This window comes from Bidens hawaiensis, unplaced genomic scaffold (assembly GCF_021521415.1).
Source record: "Bidens hawaiensis isolate Kalapana, Puna unplaced genomic scaffold, B.hawaiensis_p1.1 tig00025760_1, whole genome shotgun sequence".
Taxonomy (NCBI): Eukaryota; Viridiplantae; Streptophyta; class Magnoliopsida; order Asterales; family Asteraceae; genus Bidens; species Bidens hawaiensis.
The window spans coordinates 219,681-238,031 of NW_027505059.1; the positions used below are offsets into that span (position 1 = coordinate 219,681).

Genomic DNA, 18,351 nt, shown 5'->3' on the forward strand with positions numbered 1-18,351 from the left:
CAGGGACCCTATTGCCCATTGTGGCTTAATGAAGTGAAGTGACTCAAGATAGCCAGGGACCCCTTTGGTCACTGTGGCTTAATATGGGCAGACATCCAAGCCAACCAAGACCCATTGTGGCTTAATAAAGGGTTGACACTCTAGCTAGCCAGGGACCCAATAGGGTTTAATGCATCCATTGGTCTATTTATATAGCCATTGTCCACATGGCTTTCAACACCCTATAAATTCTTCTTCTTCTTCATCCTTAAAACTCATTCAAGAAAATATACATCTTAACTAAAATGAGCAACTGGTCAGCTGCAAATGCCACTGAAGCGTACATCAAAACCATGAAAATGGTAAGTAATTTTTATACAATATTTTTTGAACCATTTAGAACAAGACAAATTGGAAATAAATAATCTCATTCTTTGTGTATTTGGCCGATAATAATCCAACCTTTAAAAATCACTACCAACGGTCCAACTATTTTTTTCTCAATGGTCCTCAGTTAAAACACACTCAATGCCGTTACGTTTTTCTCCGAGTTTCAAGCCGATGCTTTAGGGCTTTTGATCGGAAGAATGATACGAGTCAACTGGTGTAAAACTTATCACTAAAGGACAGTGCTTTAATTCGGGTGTTTGAATTTCAATTAACAAAAATCAATCCATTTGAATCACCGTTTCGACATAACTTTACATCAGTTGACTCATGTCCTTCTTCCGATCAAAAACCCTAAAACATCAGTTTGAAACGCGGAATTTCTATACAATATTTTTTGAACCATTTAGAACAATGGTTTGTATTTTGTACCACAATCTAATATTCATATATGAAATTGATTATCCAGGGTAAACGAGCAAACGAACCGGACGTAGCAGAGTTCATCTCGGCAATCGCAGCTGGAAACAACGCCCAACTAATGGTGGTTGCATGCGCTGCCACGGCGGGGTTGACCACATTAGGACTCATTGCAGCCTCTCATCAAACCGGTGGTAGGCTTGTTTGCATTGTCAAGGGTAATGAAGAGCTTCAAACCTCCTTGCAAGCCCTTAACCAAGACGCGAATCACGTTGAATTCGTTATCGGAGATGCTCAATCTCTCTTATCAAATGAATACAAATCCGCGGATTTTGTGGTGATTGATTGTAACATAGATCATCATGAAGGTATACTTGCAGCCATGCAAAATGAGAGGGAAAAGAATACGATTGTGTTGGGGTATAACGCATATTGGAAAGATTCATGGGTGTGGAGCAGATCAAACACTAGTTTGCTGCCAATTGGAGAAGGGTTGTTGTTGATGAGAGTTGCCGGAAAATGTGAGAACCGCGGTGGTGGAAGGAGGAGCCGTTGGGTGGTTAAAGTTGATAAATGCACAGGTGAAGAACATGTTTTTAGAATCAGATCACCTGGAGGTAGTGGTAGGGTTGTGAAAGCTTAAAGCTTTCATTGATATTGGTTTTAAAGTGTATATAATTGTATTCATGTCTCATCCATGATTATCTTCTTGGTGTTGATTAAATCACTAGAAAGATTAGTGATATTAGTGAATATTGATCATGGGATGTTATTAAATATTTGATCTTACAACTTTGTATGATTGGAATTTTAAGCAGCCAAACTCTTTTTATTTTGTGTGTAATATATATTTCAAAAAATAGATGTGTGAGTCTAATTTGATGTCTTATGTCTGGATTTTTATATGATTTTAAAATTGGGCTTTCGGGTAAAGGCCGGCATACGAGTAAACTAATAACATGTAATCATAATGAGGTATGCATGTAAACAGATAAGTAATGAGTAATATGTAGTTAACAGGCCTAAGAAACAGTTTTACAGTCGGGTATGAGACTCGATTAATCACCAATCCTTTAATATTGGATGTAATTATGGAGTAAATTCAGTGGGGCCAGTATGATGAAGAGTACGGGTTTCATACCTTAGACCCATCCAAATATATATATATATGTCACATTTGATATATTTAACTTAATAGGACCACTACACTACAATGCTACATAACATGAGACTGACTATACAATGCTACATATAACATGAGATTAATGATTATGCACATGAAACTCATATATATCCGGCCATCCCATTGTATCTGCATCTCCTTATAAGGAGGATACATGTGGTCAGTGGTCCAGCAACCATATACATATAGTAGTTGAGTTGAGTAAGAACCGATAGTTTGTACATACATACATGCATGTGTACATACATATATAATACACATTAGTTTTTCGACGAGTATGTTATACAAACAGCATCATAAAACTTGTATATATATGTGTTATAATTTGATAGTTGCGGAACCATATAAGCATTAGTCTTTACATACATGTATAATAAGCATTAGTCTTTACTCTTAAAATATTTAATCGATAATAACTTGAAACTAAAATTGATAATAGCATAGATATAAAAATATTTGAACTTACAATGCCATCAACTTATCGGTTTTACAGGAATACGATAAAAAATGGATGGCATAGGAGGTTCAAAATGAGACTCAAATACAAGATCTCGTAAATCATATAACAATTTAACAGATTAAAACATTAGAAAGATACCAAAAATCATGTGCAGAGGCTTGAAATTATATCTCAGTTATTGATTAAATCGGGGATTATGCCAACACGGTTAGGTACTTCCTCTTGTTATTGGTTTTCTGGACGATATTTTATCTTAACTTCTAAATAAAACACATGAATAGATTTTGTGCATCGATATTGTATTCTCGTTTTTTATAAATGTGTTGCATACATTCGACACATTCTACAATCAAGCAAACATACCTACTAAAACGATATAATTTAACCTATTATTGTAGTATTATCAAGAGATTTAACCATGAGAACCTATATATAATATAAGATATGTATTATAGAATTAGCACATACTCTCATACTTCATGTATTTTTCTTGAATTAACATAAACAGACAGCCCTTTTTTAAAGATATGCATATGACACAAAAATGAGATACATATTTTCTTTAGAAATTTTATATTTGATTGCAGGCATTGTGAAATGGGCACTCAAGGCAGCATGAGATGAATCTGGACCAATATTTTACTTTAACTTGAGTCACATGAGAGATAAGACAGGTTATGGGTGATTTTTTTTAATGTCTATGCCACAAAATTACAAAAAAATAAAAATAAAAATAAAAAAAAATTTATGAATGTTTAAAACATTTGATAATTGATTGACCTCATGAAGGACACATTAATGGAATAATGGTGACAACATAAAAAAAAATTATAAAACCTTTTAGTGAAATGAAACCTTATCAGGACACATGAACAATTTTTACGCAAAACATAACCATATTTACGTAAAAGTGCTTCGGTTAGACATAGGTTTGACGCAAATGTTGCTGCATATGCTGTTATGATTTGCTTTACTTGTAATATAACGTATAAGAGTCTTAGAGTCAAGTTGCTAATATAAAATAAACGTCAATGGCTATTTTGTTAAATACTTTGGTTATCTTCGTGACATTCCCGATAGATAATTATAAAGATTTTACCGAATTTATGTTATAAGTGTAGTAGAACTTATACAAGTAAAATCAAAATCAGATTCATTCAAGGAAGTTATCAGCTATCACTCTGCTAAGAACATGACAACTAAGGACTTTTGGATTAATTATTAAGGAATCCTTGTTCTTTAATTATGAGGACACTGTCCTTCAAATCTAATGATAGTTATAAAGTAATTTATCAAGATATGCCACTTAATTGGTTCTTTTGGTTTAGAAACATCTTTGTTCTTTAAGATATTTTTAGCATTCAATGCATTTGTTCATTCATTCCCATGTTGTCGGCACTTCACGACGCCTTATCCTAAACGCGCACATTAGATGACCCTAGACTAACCGTATTCCATTATTAAAGTACATATAATTTGTACCTTAATGTATGCATACCTTTGCAATTGGCCAAATGCATTTCACTTTTAAGGTATGATAATAACTACATGTGACAAAAGCCAGCCTCGGATCCCATTGGCGTTTAGTGATGGCCGGTGACGACTCAAGCCAGCCAGGGACCCTATTGGCTATTAGGGCTTAATGAAGTGAAGTGACTCAAGCTAGCCAGGGACCCTATTGGCCATTGTGGCTTAATAAAGGGTAGACACTCTAGCTAGCCAGTGACCCCAATAGGGCTTAATGCATCCATTGGTATATTTATATAGCCAATGTCCACATGGCCAAAACATACTTTCTACACACTATAAATTCTTCTTTTTCTTCCTTAAAAATCATTCAAAAAACAAATATCTAACTAAAACGAGCAACTGGTCAGCTGCAAATGCCACTGAAGCATACATCAAAACCATGAAAATGGTAAGTAATTTTTATACAATATTTTTAAAACTATTTAGATCAATGCAAAGTTGCAAACCACTAATATTTTTTTATTATGCAGGGTAAACGAGCAAGCGAACCAGACGTAGCAGAGTTCATCTCCACAATAGCTGCAGGAAACAACGCGCAACTGATGGTGGTTGCATGCACTGCCACGGCCGGGCTGACCACATTAGGACTCATTGCAGCATCTCATCAAACTGGTGGCAGGCTAGTTTGCATTGTTAAGGAGAATGAAGAGCTTCAATCCTCCATGCAAGCCCTTAACCAAGAAGCGAATCACGTCGAATTCGTCATTGGAGATGCTCAATCTCTCTTATCAAATGAATACAAATCCGCGGATTTTGTGGTGATTGATTGCAACATTGATGATCATGAAGGGAATCTTGAAGCCATGCAAAATGAGAGGGAAAAGAATACGGTTGTATTGGGGTATAACGCGTATTGGAAAGATTCGTGGGCTTGGAGCAGATCAAACACTAGTTTGCTGCCCATTGGAGAAGGGTTGTTGTTGATGAGAGTTGCCGCAAAGTGTGAGAACCGCGGTGGTGGCGGTGGTGGTGGAAGGCGGAGCCGGTGGGTGGTTAAGGTTGATAAATGCACTGGTGAAGAGCATGTTTTTAGGATCAGATCACCTGGTGGTACTGGTAGGGTTGTGAAAGCTTAAGCTTTTATTGATATTGGTTTTAAAGTGTATATAATTGTATTCATGTCTCATCCATGATAAATGTTCTACTTGGTGTTGAGCAAATCACTAGAAAGATTGGTGATTTTGCTGACTATTTATTATGGGATGTTTATAAGTCTTCAATCTTACAACTTGGTATCATATTATCATTGCAGTTTTAATCTAGCAAAAAAAAAAAAAAAATCTTTTTGTGTTCTTTGTAATAAAATTTCAAAATATAGATGTTTGAAAATTTCATGTTTTTGTTGGTCCTAATTGTTTGACCAAGTTTGAATGAAAGACCAGAGTCATTTGTGTAATTACGTTTAGTCAGAGGGTCCTTGTGTAATATGTTACAGTGTTAGGCCTAGGTATTTATGGTACTTATCATTAACCATCGTTAGTTAGTTTGTCAGTTTGTTAATTGGTTAAATATATCTAACCACCAAGTAGTTATATAACCGTAGGTAATTGGTTAAATATATATAACCACCAAATACTTATATAACCGTTGGGTAGTTAAATAACCATCCTTCAATCTTGTTATAAATAGGCCATAGGGTGCCAATGTAAACGGAAAAACATGTCTTGTTCGATCAATACAAATTAGTTTCAGTTACGTCTCTTCTTGTTATTCTTGTTATGTTCTTGACTGTGTGGTTGAATCAATGATCTCCTGGGCCCTGTAGTTTTAGGAAAGGTGTTTAGACTAGAGATGGCCAAAAAAACCGGTTGGGGAACCGGTTTACCGGTTTAAACCGGAAACCGGTTTTTACGAAAACCGGTTTTTTAAAAACCGGTTTGACCGGTTTAGAAACCGCCGGTTCGTCTTTCGGTTACAAGTTCTAGATCCAAAACCGGTTAACGAACCGGTTAATGGAAAAACCGGTTTTTTTTATTAACCTGTTATGGAAAAACCGGTTAACCGGTTTATAAAAAAACCGGTTTATAACGGCTATATGCCCGTTTTTTTTGTTTTTGGACCGTTTTTTTTTTTTTTTACCATTTTACCCTCACAAACATCTATATATAGTTTAGGTTGGGTATTGGTTAGATCACACTCGATTATACAACTCCAAACGCTCTAAACGTTTATTTCATACGCGATTATTTTGTTATCTCACGCTCAATTATACCACATTACCACTCCATACGCTCTTATTTCGTAGTCGTTTATTTCATACTCGAGTATACCACTCTTATTTCGTAGTCGATTATCATGGCCTCCCAAAGTGCTGCTTCATCCGTCAACATGGGTGCCTCGAACACGGGAGAAACGGTCGTTCGGGTCATCCCCACGAAACGAAACCATGATGTTTGGCAACATTTCGACCTATGCGAAATGTCTAACGGTAGCCAAAAAGCTCGATGCAAACATTGTTTGAAGTTTTATGGCAAAGATGCAAACTCCACTTTAAAAGCGCATGTACAAAGGCCCTTTTGCAAGGCCTTGAAGGACGAATCGGGAAGTAGTTCGCAGCCGGAGATGACGAATCAAGGAGCGGTGTTTACGTACGACGTTGAAGCGGTACGTCAACAGTTTTCAAACTTTGTGATTCAACAAACACTTCCTTTCAACCATTTCGACAACCCTCAATTCACGGAGATGATGCAAAACTATGTTCAACCACGCTACCAACATGTAAGTCGTTCGACCCTTAGAAGAGATTGTCTTAAAGCATGGAAAAACGCTAAATCCGAACTAATTTCATACTTTTCAAACTTACAAACTGGTGTAAACTTAACAACGGATGTGTGGTCGGTACCTCATGGTTCGTCCGACTCATACATTTGTGTGACGGCTCATTGGGTTGACCCCGAGTCGTGGCAAATGATGAAACGAACCGTTGCGTTTCAATTGTTTGATTACCCGCACACAGGTAGAAATATTTTTCAAATCTTGGATAAAGTCATTCGACAATACAAGATTGAACATAAAATCTTTTCAATTTCGTTTGATAACGCGTCCAACAATACGGCCGCGGTTGGCCATTTAAAATTAAAGTATAAACCTATTTGTGATTGAGCGTTTTTTCATAGCCGATGCATTGCACATATTATCAACTTGGCCGTGCAAGATGGGTTAAACGTGATCGAAACGCAAAGAAACAATTTTAAAAGAATGTTACGAGATGTTTTTAGCAACAATAAAACATTTTCAAGATACAAAAATTTTGTGTAGAAGCTAATTGTCAATGGTTGGGGCCAAATTGGGATTGTCCAACAAGATGGAACTCGACTTGTAATATGTTTGAGAAAGCCATCCAACAAAAAGAATCATTAATTGCGTTTCATCAAATTTTGTCAAGTAGGGGTAAATGTGCACCGTACGATCCTAGAAACTGGTTATTGATTGAGATCGTTACGGAGGTCCTTCAAATTTTTAAATCTTGCACAACTAGTTTATCCGGGGTTTACTATCCAACAAGCCCCATTGCTTTACCAAAAATTGCTGTCATGTGCACAAAGTTGAGTGAACTTCATTGTAGGGGTGCACCTTATTTTGATATGGGTGTAAAAATGAAAGAAAAATTTAGAAAATATTTTCAAGAACTACCCGCTGTTTTGATATGTGCTGCTGCGTTAAACCCTTGCATCAATGTTGGTGGTGTTGAAGCTTTAATAGAAAAAATTTGTGATGAGCTAGGGTTAAACGACGATCAAAACCCCTATTATAGCCAAACTTTAAAGAATGCTTTCAACACCACCTTGTCAAACATGTATGATGTCTACCTTACAAAATACGGGTCGTCTTCCCAAATTCATGACTAGTTAAGAGCTGTTGCCCAATCCCAATCCCAAACCAACCTTGAAATAGGGATGTACTACATGATTTGGGGAGACGCCGGTAAACGTCAAAAGGTAAACACCCCAAGCAGTGAACTTGGAAGGTATGGTGGTACCAACTTTGTGAAACACATGACTCCGGATGAATTTAGAAGTCTTGATTTGCTGGCTTGGTGGAGAGGTAAGGAGGATGAGTTTCCGATCCTCGCCGCCATGGCCAAAGATTTACTAACGGTCCAAGCTTCCACGGTAGCTTCGGAGTCTGCTTTTTCTGTTTCTGGCAGGCTTATATCCATTAGGAGGACTCGACTCACTGCACCAGCTATAGAGATGTCGATTTGCTACAAGGATTACTTGGACTCTTTAGATAGGGCACAACATCAACGCTCACTCGAGGGGGAAATGGAGTATGAAGCGGGCTTGTATGAAGACGAGGTCAATGAAGGACACACTCAACCAATGACCGATGAAGAAGCCGCGTACGACGATTACCTAAGAAATAGCTCGGGATCGGGTAGCGAAGAAAATTAGTTAAAGAAACAGCAAACATGGAGGCAAATCATGAGTAAGAAACAGCAAGTTGTTCATGTAATCGTGTCTAAGCATTCTTTTTCCTAATATGTGCTCTTATTTACTTGTTGATTTGGATTTTTCTAATTTAGTTAAAGAAACAGCAAACATGGAGGCAAATCATGAACAAACTGCGATTGGGAACAACAGGAGCATCTGCTAGTTCACGATTTAATGTTTGTATTTTTGAGTTAAATCATGAACAACAGTTCTTGGCAGAGATTTCTTCAGTGTTAATGATTTAATGTTTGTATTTTTGAGTTACGAATATGCGATAACGATTTAATGTTTGTATTTTTAATGTAAAAACTATAAATGAAAGTTATGTGTTTTTAATCTTTGGTTTGTTGAAAACACATTCACCAACACACACTCATACTCATCTTCCAAGCAAAGAACCCTAACAACGAAAGCAAAGAATGGCTTCGGTCAGTCCGTTTTGCCTTGTAGTTACCGTTTTGCCTTGTAGTTACCGGTTTGTTTATACTGTGAAAAAATAATGGTCTTCATTAAGTACAAAATATAAAAAACAAATATTCGTATTTGAAACCGCAAAATTTAAAAAAAAAAAAAAAAAAAAAAACGGTTAATAAAAAAAACCGGTTAATAAAAAAACCGGTTTATTAACCGGTTCTAACCGGTTTCTAAACCGGTCCTAACCGGTTAGACCGGTTAGGGTTTTGACAGCAAAAAACCGGTTATTAACCGGTCCGGTTATTAACCGAACCGGTTTTTTTCTGGGCCAAAAAAAACCGGTCCGGTTAATAACCGAACCGGTTTTTTTAAAAAAACCGGTTTGTGCACCTCTAGTTTAGACTATATGTAGTGGGTGGGCTTTAACTAACAAAAAACACTGCAACGTTAGTGTCATGTAAGCGGAGGTACATTCACCAACTTTTTCTTTAAACATATGTACGTATTGATTTAACCATAAACAATTATTTCTTAGTCTTATTATTTTTTTTAATGTGAATGGGGCATATTGATCGGTTAGTAAAAAAATGGCCCCCCATGCCAAGCCCCCTCTCCCTTTGGCGCCCGCCAATACAATGGCACCTCCTCCTTTGGCGCCCCCTCCCTCTCCGTATATAGGTGTTTGGCGCCAGCATATGGTGATGCGATCAAGAATACTAAATTGTCTTTATAATAATCAACAATATTCTTAAATATATACTACAACTCTGAATGCCAACAAAATATTCTCAAAAGATTTTGTTATGCATTATTCGTTATATAAAAGAAAACAAGAACAAAAACAAAAAGAAAAATGCCTGATTTTATTCGTTACCCGCTTGGATGATGTATGGGACGGGCAGAAGACGCGGTGACTGAGGTCGGGTCGGTTGAAAATGGTTTTAGGTTTATATAGTGTTCAATCAAATAGTATTGGATATTATTGTGGTGATATAACTTAACAAGACCACTACACTACAATACATGAGAGTGATTGTGCACATGAAACTCACATATATTTAAGGGTCTAAGCAAGTCCAACAGCTCGTGAGCTATATGAGATTGTCTAGTTAGAACCTTAAATCGAGTCGAGCTTAAACGAGCTTGAGCTAAAGCTCAAACTACTATTTAAATCCATGAATATTATTATTACTACAACGTGTGGGTATGTTTACTAGTTTACTCTTTAAGCTTGTGAACATAATAATCTGTAGTATAAAAAGCTCGGTACATGAAGGTTGGATTTGAGCTTGTTTATCATCTAAGCGCCAATTTAGGTTCGAGTTCTTTTATGCTCAGCTAAAAGCTTGAATCGTGTCAAGTTTAAACATATTCCACTTTAAACTGAAGTTCATTTAATACATAAGTATGAGCCAAATTTCGGTCCTAAGAAGCATAGGTGAGTGTGAGTTTATAATTTATATAAATAATAGCACTTTTTTTCAAATATTTTACACAAAACACTTTGTAGCCTAACACCACTTTTTTTTTAATATGAAAAATTCAACCTGAATTCACATTTCTTTTGTATTATCGACCTAAAAAAAGAACGACTAACGACGATTTGAGCCTGGTGAAGGATATTCCATGGTCCATAAAGCAAGTTGAGTCGCGATTATCAAATCCGCAACTCTTTTCAATGCATCTTCTTTTACAGGGCCCTCCAATCCTGGCATCGCAAAATCATCATAACCGCAAGATTGAAGCTCGTTGATGGCGTTTTGAAGCCATGTTTTGATGTTTCCATTATGAAACATGTATTCTTGCATGTTTTGTGTCTTTTGAGACAACTCTAAGTCATCCACCTCTTTTGAGGGTTTTCCTCAAATTGTCAACGGTATCATCAATCGTGTCTAAGCAACCCTTGATGGCGGCCACCTCATTGGCCTTTAGATTTCGATGGCGGGCCCAATCAGTCATGTTGGTCTTGAGCATGAGGCTTCTTTGAAGCCCGAAATTGATGATCTTACGAATAGTATTATTAGGATCGACTTCTTTCTCTTTCTTTAATCTTTCTATGGTTTTCTTGCTTGCCTCCGGGTTGCTTGATTCTTTGCATAAATCTTCGGTTAAAGCTGCTACAAGATTTGTTGTAACGACGCAAAATATTGTTAGCTTTACGAGTAAAACAATTGTGGATCTCGACATTTTATCTTGTTTTTTTAAGATGGTTTCTCTACATTTTTGTTTTATATATTTCTCTTTCTTTGTACAAATTCTATGGAAAAGAAAAAATTAAGAAAGACCTTTCATTATTTTAGATGGTTGTTAAGCCTGTTAAGATTTCTTTTTCTTTTTTATTTATTATTTTATTATTAAAAAAATTCAATGATTTCAATAAAGAAAAACTCACGAGCCCCATCAATACTCTACTAACCAATGGCATCAGATAAACGTATCTCACTATCGTTTATTATTATTTTTATTTTTTTATTTATTATTTCAAGACCATTTTCCATTCTGAAGAAATTTAATGATTATAAAAATGTTTTAGGATAACAAAAACAATAAGTATACCTTTTGGGTTACTGATAATAAAAGCAATTTTTAGACGGAAAAAAACACGCTTTGTATTGGTTGAGAACAACCACAATATGTTCACAACGATGGACCGACTGATGTCACAATGCCTAAAACTGTGGAAAGCAAACGAGTGTTACAAAGAGTTTAAATTACTAACAAACGCTGCAAGATATAAGCAAAAGGCGCAAACTTGACTCACTGAAATGACCATAACACCCTTTAGGAGAAGCTATGCAAGTAATTGTGATGCTCATTGATGAGGATCGTCGCTGCTATCACTCTCCATCTCTTCAGCGTCCTCAAACCGTTGATCATTGATTTGAAGCTGCAATGAGTTATGTAACCGTAATGTCAGATAACTATTATCAATCGTTAAGGATTTGATCCTCAACACTAACTTCAATTGTTCGACACCTATAAATTTGTTGGCACGTTTCGCATGTAGCAATAACTAGCCTTAAAAGTGAATATTAAGTTGACATGAAATGACCATTTTACCCTTTTATTAATCTGCCCTAATTAAACCGCAATGGACAATGGGGTCCTGGCTGGCTTGAGTCATTTCCTTTCAATAAGCCCAAACGGGGTCCGTGGCTAGCTTTAGTCACTGCCCATCACTAAGCCCCAATGGGGTCCTGGTCTGGCTTTAGTCACATATAGTTATTATCATACCTTAAAAGTGAAATGTAGTTGGCCTATTGCTCAATGAAGGTATACATCTCGGATAAGGTACAAATTATATGCACTTTAATAATGCCAAAGAATGTTCGTGTTTAGGATAAGATGTCGTGAAGTCACGACAAAATGTGCGTAAACGAATAAATGCATTGAATAACAATCTTAAAGAACAAAGATGTTGGTAAGTCAAAAGAACCTTTTTAGATATTCATGTGAATACAAATGTCACAAATTTGAAATGGGTATATTCGATATTATACTTTTTTGTTGGGTAAATATGATATTAAACCAAGTTTTGCTAAACATAGCGTGAACCTTCAAGAATTGGTTGCAATTGCTAAACATACCCTTTTCTAAAATTTGTTTTTTACTAAAAAGGGTGAAATGGTCATTTCACATCAACTTATCAGTATTTTAACATCAGTTAGTGTTAGGGGCCAAGCGTGTTACACAGTTGAAAAAGGTTAGGACCATATCCGTAATTTTCAAAAGTTGGGACGAAATCCAATATATGGCATACCATAGGACCCGTTTGTGTAGTTTATTTAATCTTTAGTATATAAGTAAAAATACCTCAAGCACGCTGCTAGCGAGGTCATGGTCTCCATTTGAATAACCAATTGTGAACGGGATGTCTGAGTCATTCCACTCTGAGTCATCTCCCTCTGCAATACAGTTAGTCACAGTAATTAAAACCTTATGGCACAGCGAGCAATTTATTAACAAAAAGCACTTAAGAAAAAAAAATTGACACATACCAACTGCAGCTCCCAACTGATCGGCGCTAAAAATCCAATTGTGTTGTTCTTCTTCTTCTGAAGCCATAATACACAAGTGCAGGTATTTAGTGACATCAACAATTTAATGGGCTCAAAATAAACAGGAAGAATTTTGAGAATTTCATATATCCCGCTTGAAACTTGGTATAACGTCATATTTACCCAACAAAATAATCATAATATCAAATACACCTGTTTTCAAATTATGAGACTGATATCCTTCATTCCTTCCCTTAGAACTTGCATTAAGATTTAAGAGTTTGAAGCAAACAAACAGAAAGAAAAGGGTATAATCGTCGTATTATAAATTGAACTTAGTGAAATGAGTAAATATGAAACCTTTTTAGATGGGTATTTCTGATATTATTTTTTTTTGTTGGATAAATATGATATCATGCAATTTTTTAGATGTATATATAAAACTGGCCATTTGCCCCTAAAAATATAAAAGAAATAGTTAAATCACCTTCAACAGGCTCGGGATTTAGCTCTGCACATTGACAGAAGATGTTGAAAATAGTATCCACTGTCAATCAATAAACATCAACCGATTATGGAACGATTATGAAACTATAGCGTGATATAAAAAAGAGATTGCTTTAAGTGTAATATAAATTATACATTTAGTAGGATCTGAAGGTACAAGCCTCATCTCAGTGATCTTTGACAAATCAAGTGTATCACTTGCTTCTGAATCACAGCTTTCTGATTCATCCTCTTCATCTCCAGTGTCAATCTTACATTTATCAAAATAAAATTAGAATACAATCAAAAGGTGCAATCCATTTTCCTTCTGTTTCAACTAAAACACATACTATACAAACTTTTATTATAATAAAAGCAAGCTAAACTCTAAACCTAGCAATTTAATAACCATAGATCTATAATTCTAAGACGAAGACTACCTGCGTATACAAGCACGGAGATTCAAATGCCTCAGGGTCCCTAGACACCGCATGAAGCGACACCGATAAGAAATCAACCTCATAGCCTTTTGTCCTATCTGTATCGCTCAACCACACTACTTGTCTGCACAGAAACTCGAAACATAATCATCAGTAGAGGTGTAAACTGTAAACAAGTCAAGCCGCTCGCCAGCTACTCGAGATCGGCTCGCAAAAAGCACGAATTGAGCCGAGTTTGAACGAGCTCAAGCCCGAGCTTCACTTATCAAGCTCGAGTCGGCTCGCGTGACTATTATTTATATATGTTTTATTTAATATGTTTAATATAGATTTACTTAATAGTTATAGTTATACATAAAATTATTAGACCTGTTAATGAACCGAACGCTCATGAACTGTTCAGCAGGAAGTTCGTTTATTTATTGAACGAACAAACATGAACAAATTTTGTTTTTTCCATTTAATTAATCGAACGAACACAAACGTTGGTCCGTTCATTTATGTTCATGAACGTCCGTTTATGTTCGTTTGATTATGTTCATTTAAATGTTAATAAATATGTAAGTATTTATAATTGTATAAATATAAACATTAAATTGGCTCGTTCAAATTACATGTATATGTATATCTGCATTCATTTGTTTATTTTTGTTTTAAGTGTATTTGTTTTTGTTTGTTTACATTCATGAACTGTCTGTTTAGTTTTTAAACAAACGAACACGAAAATGCCCGTTTTCTTAATGAACAAACATAAACACAAAAATTTGCTCAATTATACATTTCATTAGTGTTCATTTAACTTGTTCATTTAAAGTTAAATGAACAAACAAGAACATGTCCCGTTCGTCTTTGTTCAGTTCACCTAAAATATAAAAGAAAATAATAATAATAAAACACACACACACACACACACACACACACTAAATAATACATAATGTGTTACACTGTTACATATAAAATTATAACCGAAAAACATATACATATAAAAATACTTATAAATATATAAAAATCTGCATATTCTAATAAAATAAAATAGTTGATGACACATGTCACTTGGAGATTCATTCCTAGCCTAATTTTCGCGCTCAAACCATTCTTCTATTTTTAATAAAAACATATTTACGTCAGTGTAATCAAAGCATATCAATCCATCATTTAATCAAATAACTGATCACCTAAATTAAATGAATTAAAAATATGCAGGCATTTATGCCAATATAATCAAAATATTTGTATCTTTAACGAAATCAGGTCTACCTTTCTTTATTAAATAATATAAACTTTTGTGGGAAATGAATATGGTAAAATTCAATGAACGATATTCATAGTCTAAGATGATAATGACAAGAACAAATTATGAATGGATAACAGTTTTATTCTTATGTATTCATTCAACATCCAAGGATCAATGGAGTTTTCATCCAACTCTTTCGAAACTGTAATACAAAATCGTGTTTTATTCATACTAATTTTATATATAATGTTCTTTTTTTATGTCATTTATAATAATATCTTATCATCCTTTTTAGAATTACGTGTTCGGTTAAAAAATATAATTACAACTTATAAAATCATGATTATGAAAAAATTTCATGAGAATATTACATTAGAAAATATAATTTGAACTTATAAAACAATTTAATTTGTAAAATATTACACATGTTCTAAAGCTAGTTAAATAATAAACAAGGCAAGCTCGAGCTTTGAAAATATACTTGGTGGATATGTAGAGAGTGCCAGGAGACTCCGGAGGACGGTTGCCGAGGACAATGGAGACGTTAGGCTGCACGTGCATAACCTCCTCGCCGGCGGCGGTAACCAACACCGGTGTACCGGCGGCGGATCTCTCCGTCAACGGTTTCAATCCTCCCGCCATTGTTTGTGTGATGCTTCAAGCTCTAGGGTTTGGGTTTGGGTTTGGGTTTATTCGTTCGGACTGAATTGCACTCTAAATTTCAGGCTTTTCGTCTTTTAAGTAACGTATTGTCGTTCGTGTTGTACTTTTTAATTAGGCTTCGTCTTTGTACCTAACCCGATCTTTTTTTTTCTTCTGTGTCATCGCATGTCATAGGCATGGATGAAACTTAACGAAAAAGAGAAACCAGGTTAGGATATAAGGACAGAGCCTGATAAAAAGATAAAATATCAAGGACGACGCTTGTGAATACGTTACTTAAAAGACGGAGCCTGAAATTTGATTATACATAAGATTACAAAGAAGTTGTTAAGTAATATCTCCATCCAAAATTTAGAAATGAGATAGTCAAATTCTATGTGAATATTATTGGTTCGCAACTTTGTATTGATTTTACCGGGTATATTGGCGTATCTAGAACAAAATTTCAAGAGTAGCATAAATTTTTTTAACCGTACATTAAAAATTTTTTTTGTTATCTGTTTCACGAGTACCGGTGCCCGATTACGCATTTTGCGCGTACCGGGCCTGGTAAAGTGTATTGGCGCCCAGCTACATGCTTCGCGCATCATGGGCTCTGTTTCACGTTTAGCGTGTACCGGCGCTAGTAACGTGTTTTGCGCGTACCTTTGCCCGGTTTATTTAAGTTAAGCATTTGAGTTTTAATGATATATTCTTATCATAGTGGGCTTTTAATAAAACTTTGAAATGTGAAGTTTTTGGCTTTTAAACTTTTGAGGTGTAGCGTGATATAATTTCATGGGTAACGTAATACATAAGGGAAAAAAAATTGCACTCCGCCTATTAAAAGTTGAAATTTAAATGAACAAATACATGCATTGAGTGTGAAAAACTATCTTGAAGATCGAATATGTTGCTAAACTCCGTAGCGGACCTATGATATCTGTTCATTGGAGGGGGGGGGGGGGTCGGATGCTTACTCATAATTTTATGGAGGGCGATCAGGTATTTAGCGTATAAATAAAACTAAATGTTTTTTAATAGAATCTGTATATTTTGCAGACAAATATTTGATTCGAAATAAGCATTATCCATTTATCCTAAATTTCATAATCATGTTCTTGGGCGTGATTTCCAATAAGCCCGATACCTGACCCGATCATACCCAAAAACCAATTTACCTTAACCCGATCAACCAACCCAAAAACCGGGTCACATGGTTAAAACTTAAAGCACCATGTAATACAAAAAGCCCAAACTAAAACATAAACTTGTTTATTGGACCCTCTATATCAATTGAGTTCATGACTTGTTTATTGGGCTTTAGTCTATGTTTCCTAATGGGCCAACTACTTTTACTTTCCGTTAAATTTAACGGTGACAACGTTAACTACAAAAGTATGAAAGTATAAAGAACATACACGTAACATTAGAAGCATAATTGTCACCATGATTTGGAAGAAGACATATGAACCTAAAGGGAAACTAATGATGATGTCATTTGGTGAATGTAACCTATTTGTATTCATTGATCACATAAAGTGGTAACTATTAGTATCCACCAAAAACATATTAATTGTTTTTAATTATAACATGTGTTCTTTGTGAATAATTGGTAGCCTACTTGTGTTAATTGATCACATAAAGTGGTAAGTGGTAACTATTAATATGCACTAGAAACTTACTAATGATTCCTATACAGTTAATATGTTTTAACTTTTAACTTACAGTTACATAATTCTAAAATTGTGTTAGACAGACGTATCCTAAAATGACATAGGAATTCGTAGGTCAAAACAGACACAGACTGTTTGACATTAAAAAAACTAATTTACTTTTTGTTTTTCATATAAATAATCTAAATTATTACTTTAGAAAAAAACACATGTGTGTGTTAATAATTATGTTTAAACTATAAAACATGTTGCTTATTTATCTTGTATCTGTTATGTTTGATATAAAATACTTGACTAGTGATGTAATTTATACTTAAAATATACTTTAAAAAGAGTTGTAAAGAATAAATGGGTCACATGCTAACCTGAACCTACACATGTAACGAAGTGTGGTTTAGGGCCAGTCCTGAAGCGAGGTTGGCCTCAACAACCGCTTAAGCCCTATTAATTAGAGGTGCATAAATAGGGTTTTTAAAATACCTGATTCCGGGTATGGAACAGGGTTCAAGTATGACCGGGTATTGGAAAATCGGGTATTGACAATACCCGAGTCGGGTTCGGGTCCGGGTATTGTCTCTAAAAACCATACCCTATGTATCGGGTTCGGGTCGAATATAGAACCGGGTATTTGAATACCCTATTTCGTGGTTTTTTCGGGTCTAGAATGGATTTTTTAAGGGGTTGCACTCTTTAGGGATATTTTTCGGGTTTTTTTCAGGTGTTTTTCAGGTAATTTTAGGTATAGATCCGGTATTTAAAAAACCTGATTTTGAGGTATTGAAAAAACCCGATTCCGGATATGAAATTTAAAATAATTACCGGTGACCGACACTATAAAAGCTAAACCATGAACCGGTGAATGCAATGATGAGTTAAAATAAAGTCCATTTAGTGGGGGGGTCAAACTTTAAACTAGTTCATAGCATGCTTCACGTGTTATCACTTCACTCTAGTCACGTGCCTTTAACTAATAGGAAGACAAAACATGTATAAGCATTTTTTTTTTGGTTTATTTGATTTTGAATAATAAATAAATACTCACAGACACTCTCAACAGACCAATCTGGAG

General features: G+C 35.2%; 3 protein-coding genes across 4 annotated transcripts; 2 read left to right on the forward strand and 1 right to left on the reverse strand.

Moving 5' to 3' along the window:
* The first annotated feature begins 282 nt into the window (after window positions 1-282).
* LOC143610351 (uncharacterized) lies at window positions 283-1,545 on the forward strand. Its single transcript, XM_077084855.1, has 2 exons — window positions 283-341; window positions 836-1,545. Exons 1-2 carry the CDS (start codon window positions 285-287, stop codon window positions 1,427-1,429), a joined length of 651 nt encoding a protein of 216 aa, XP_076940970.1. The 5' UTR covers window positions 283-284; the 3' UTR covers window positions 1,430-1,545.
* Window positions 1,546-4,338: 2,793 nt separating this feature from the next.
* On the forward strand, window positions 4,339-5,035 carry LOC143610348 (uncharacterized). Its single transcript, XM_077084851.1, has 2 exons — window positions 4,339-4,347; window positions 4,430-5,035. The coding sequence occupies exons 1-2, from the start codon at window positions 4,339-4,341 to the stop codon at window positions 5,033-5,035; spliced, it is 615 nt and encodes a 204-aa protein (XP_076940966.1).
* Window positions 5,036-11,453: 6,418 nt separating this feature from the next.
* LOC143610342 (chloride conductance regulatory protein ICln-like) lies at window positions 11,454-15,606 on the reverse strand. Of its 2 annotated transcripts, none has more exons than XM_077084846.1 (7): window positions 15,446-15,606; window positions 13,731-13,854; window positions 13,447-13,561; window positions 13,292-13,351; window positions 12,805-12,858; window positions 12,620-12,711; window positions 11,454-11,693 (listed from the first exon to the last, which is right to left on the reverse strand). In XM_077084846.1, the coding sequence occupies exons 1-7, from the start codon at window positions 15,604-15,606 to the stop codon at window positions 11,619-11,621; spliced, it is 681 nt and encodes a 226-aa protein (XP_076940961.1). In that variant the 3' UTR covers window positions 11,454-11,618. The 2 variants fall into 2 exon arrangements, with proteins under 2 accessions (XP_076940961.1, XP_076940960.1); XM_077084845.1 differs by having other exon boundaries at window positions 11,455-11,693; window positions 12,805-12,861.
* Between the last annotated feature and the right edge of the window lie 2,745 nt (window positions 15,607-18,351).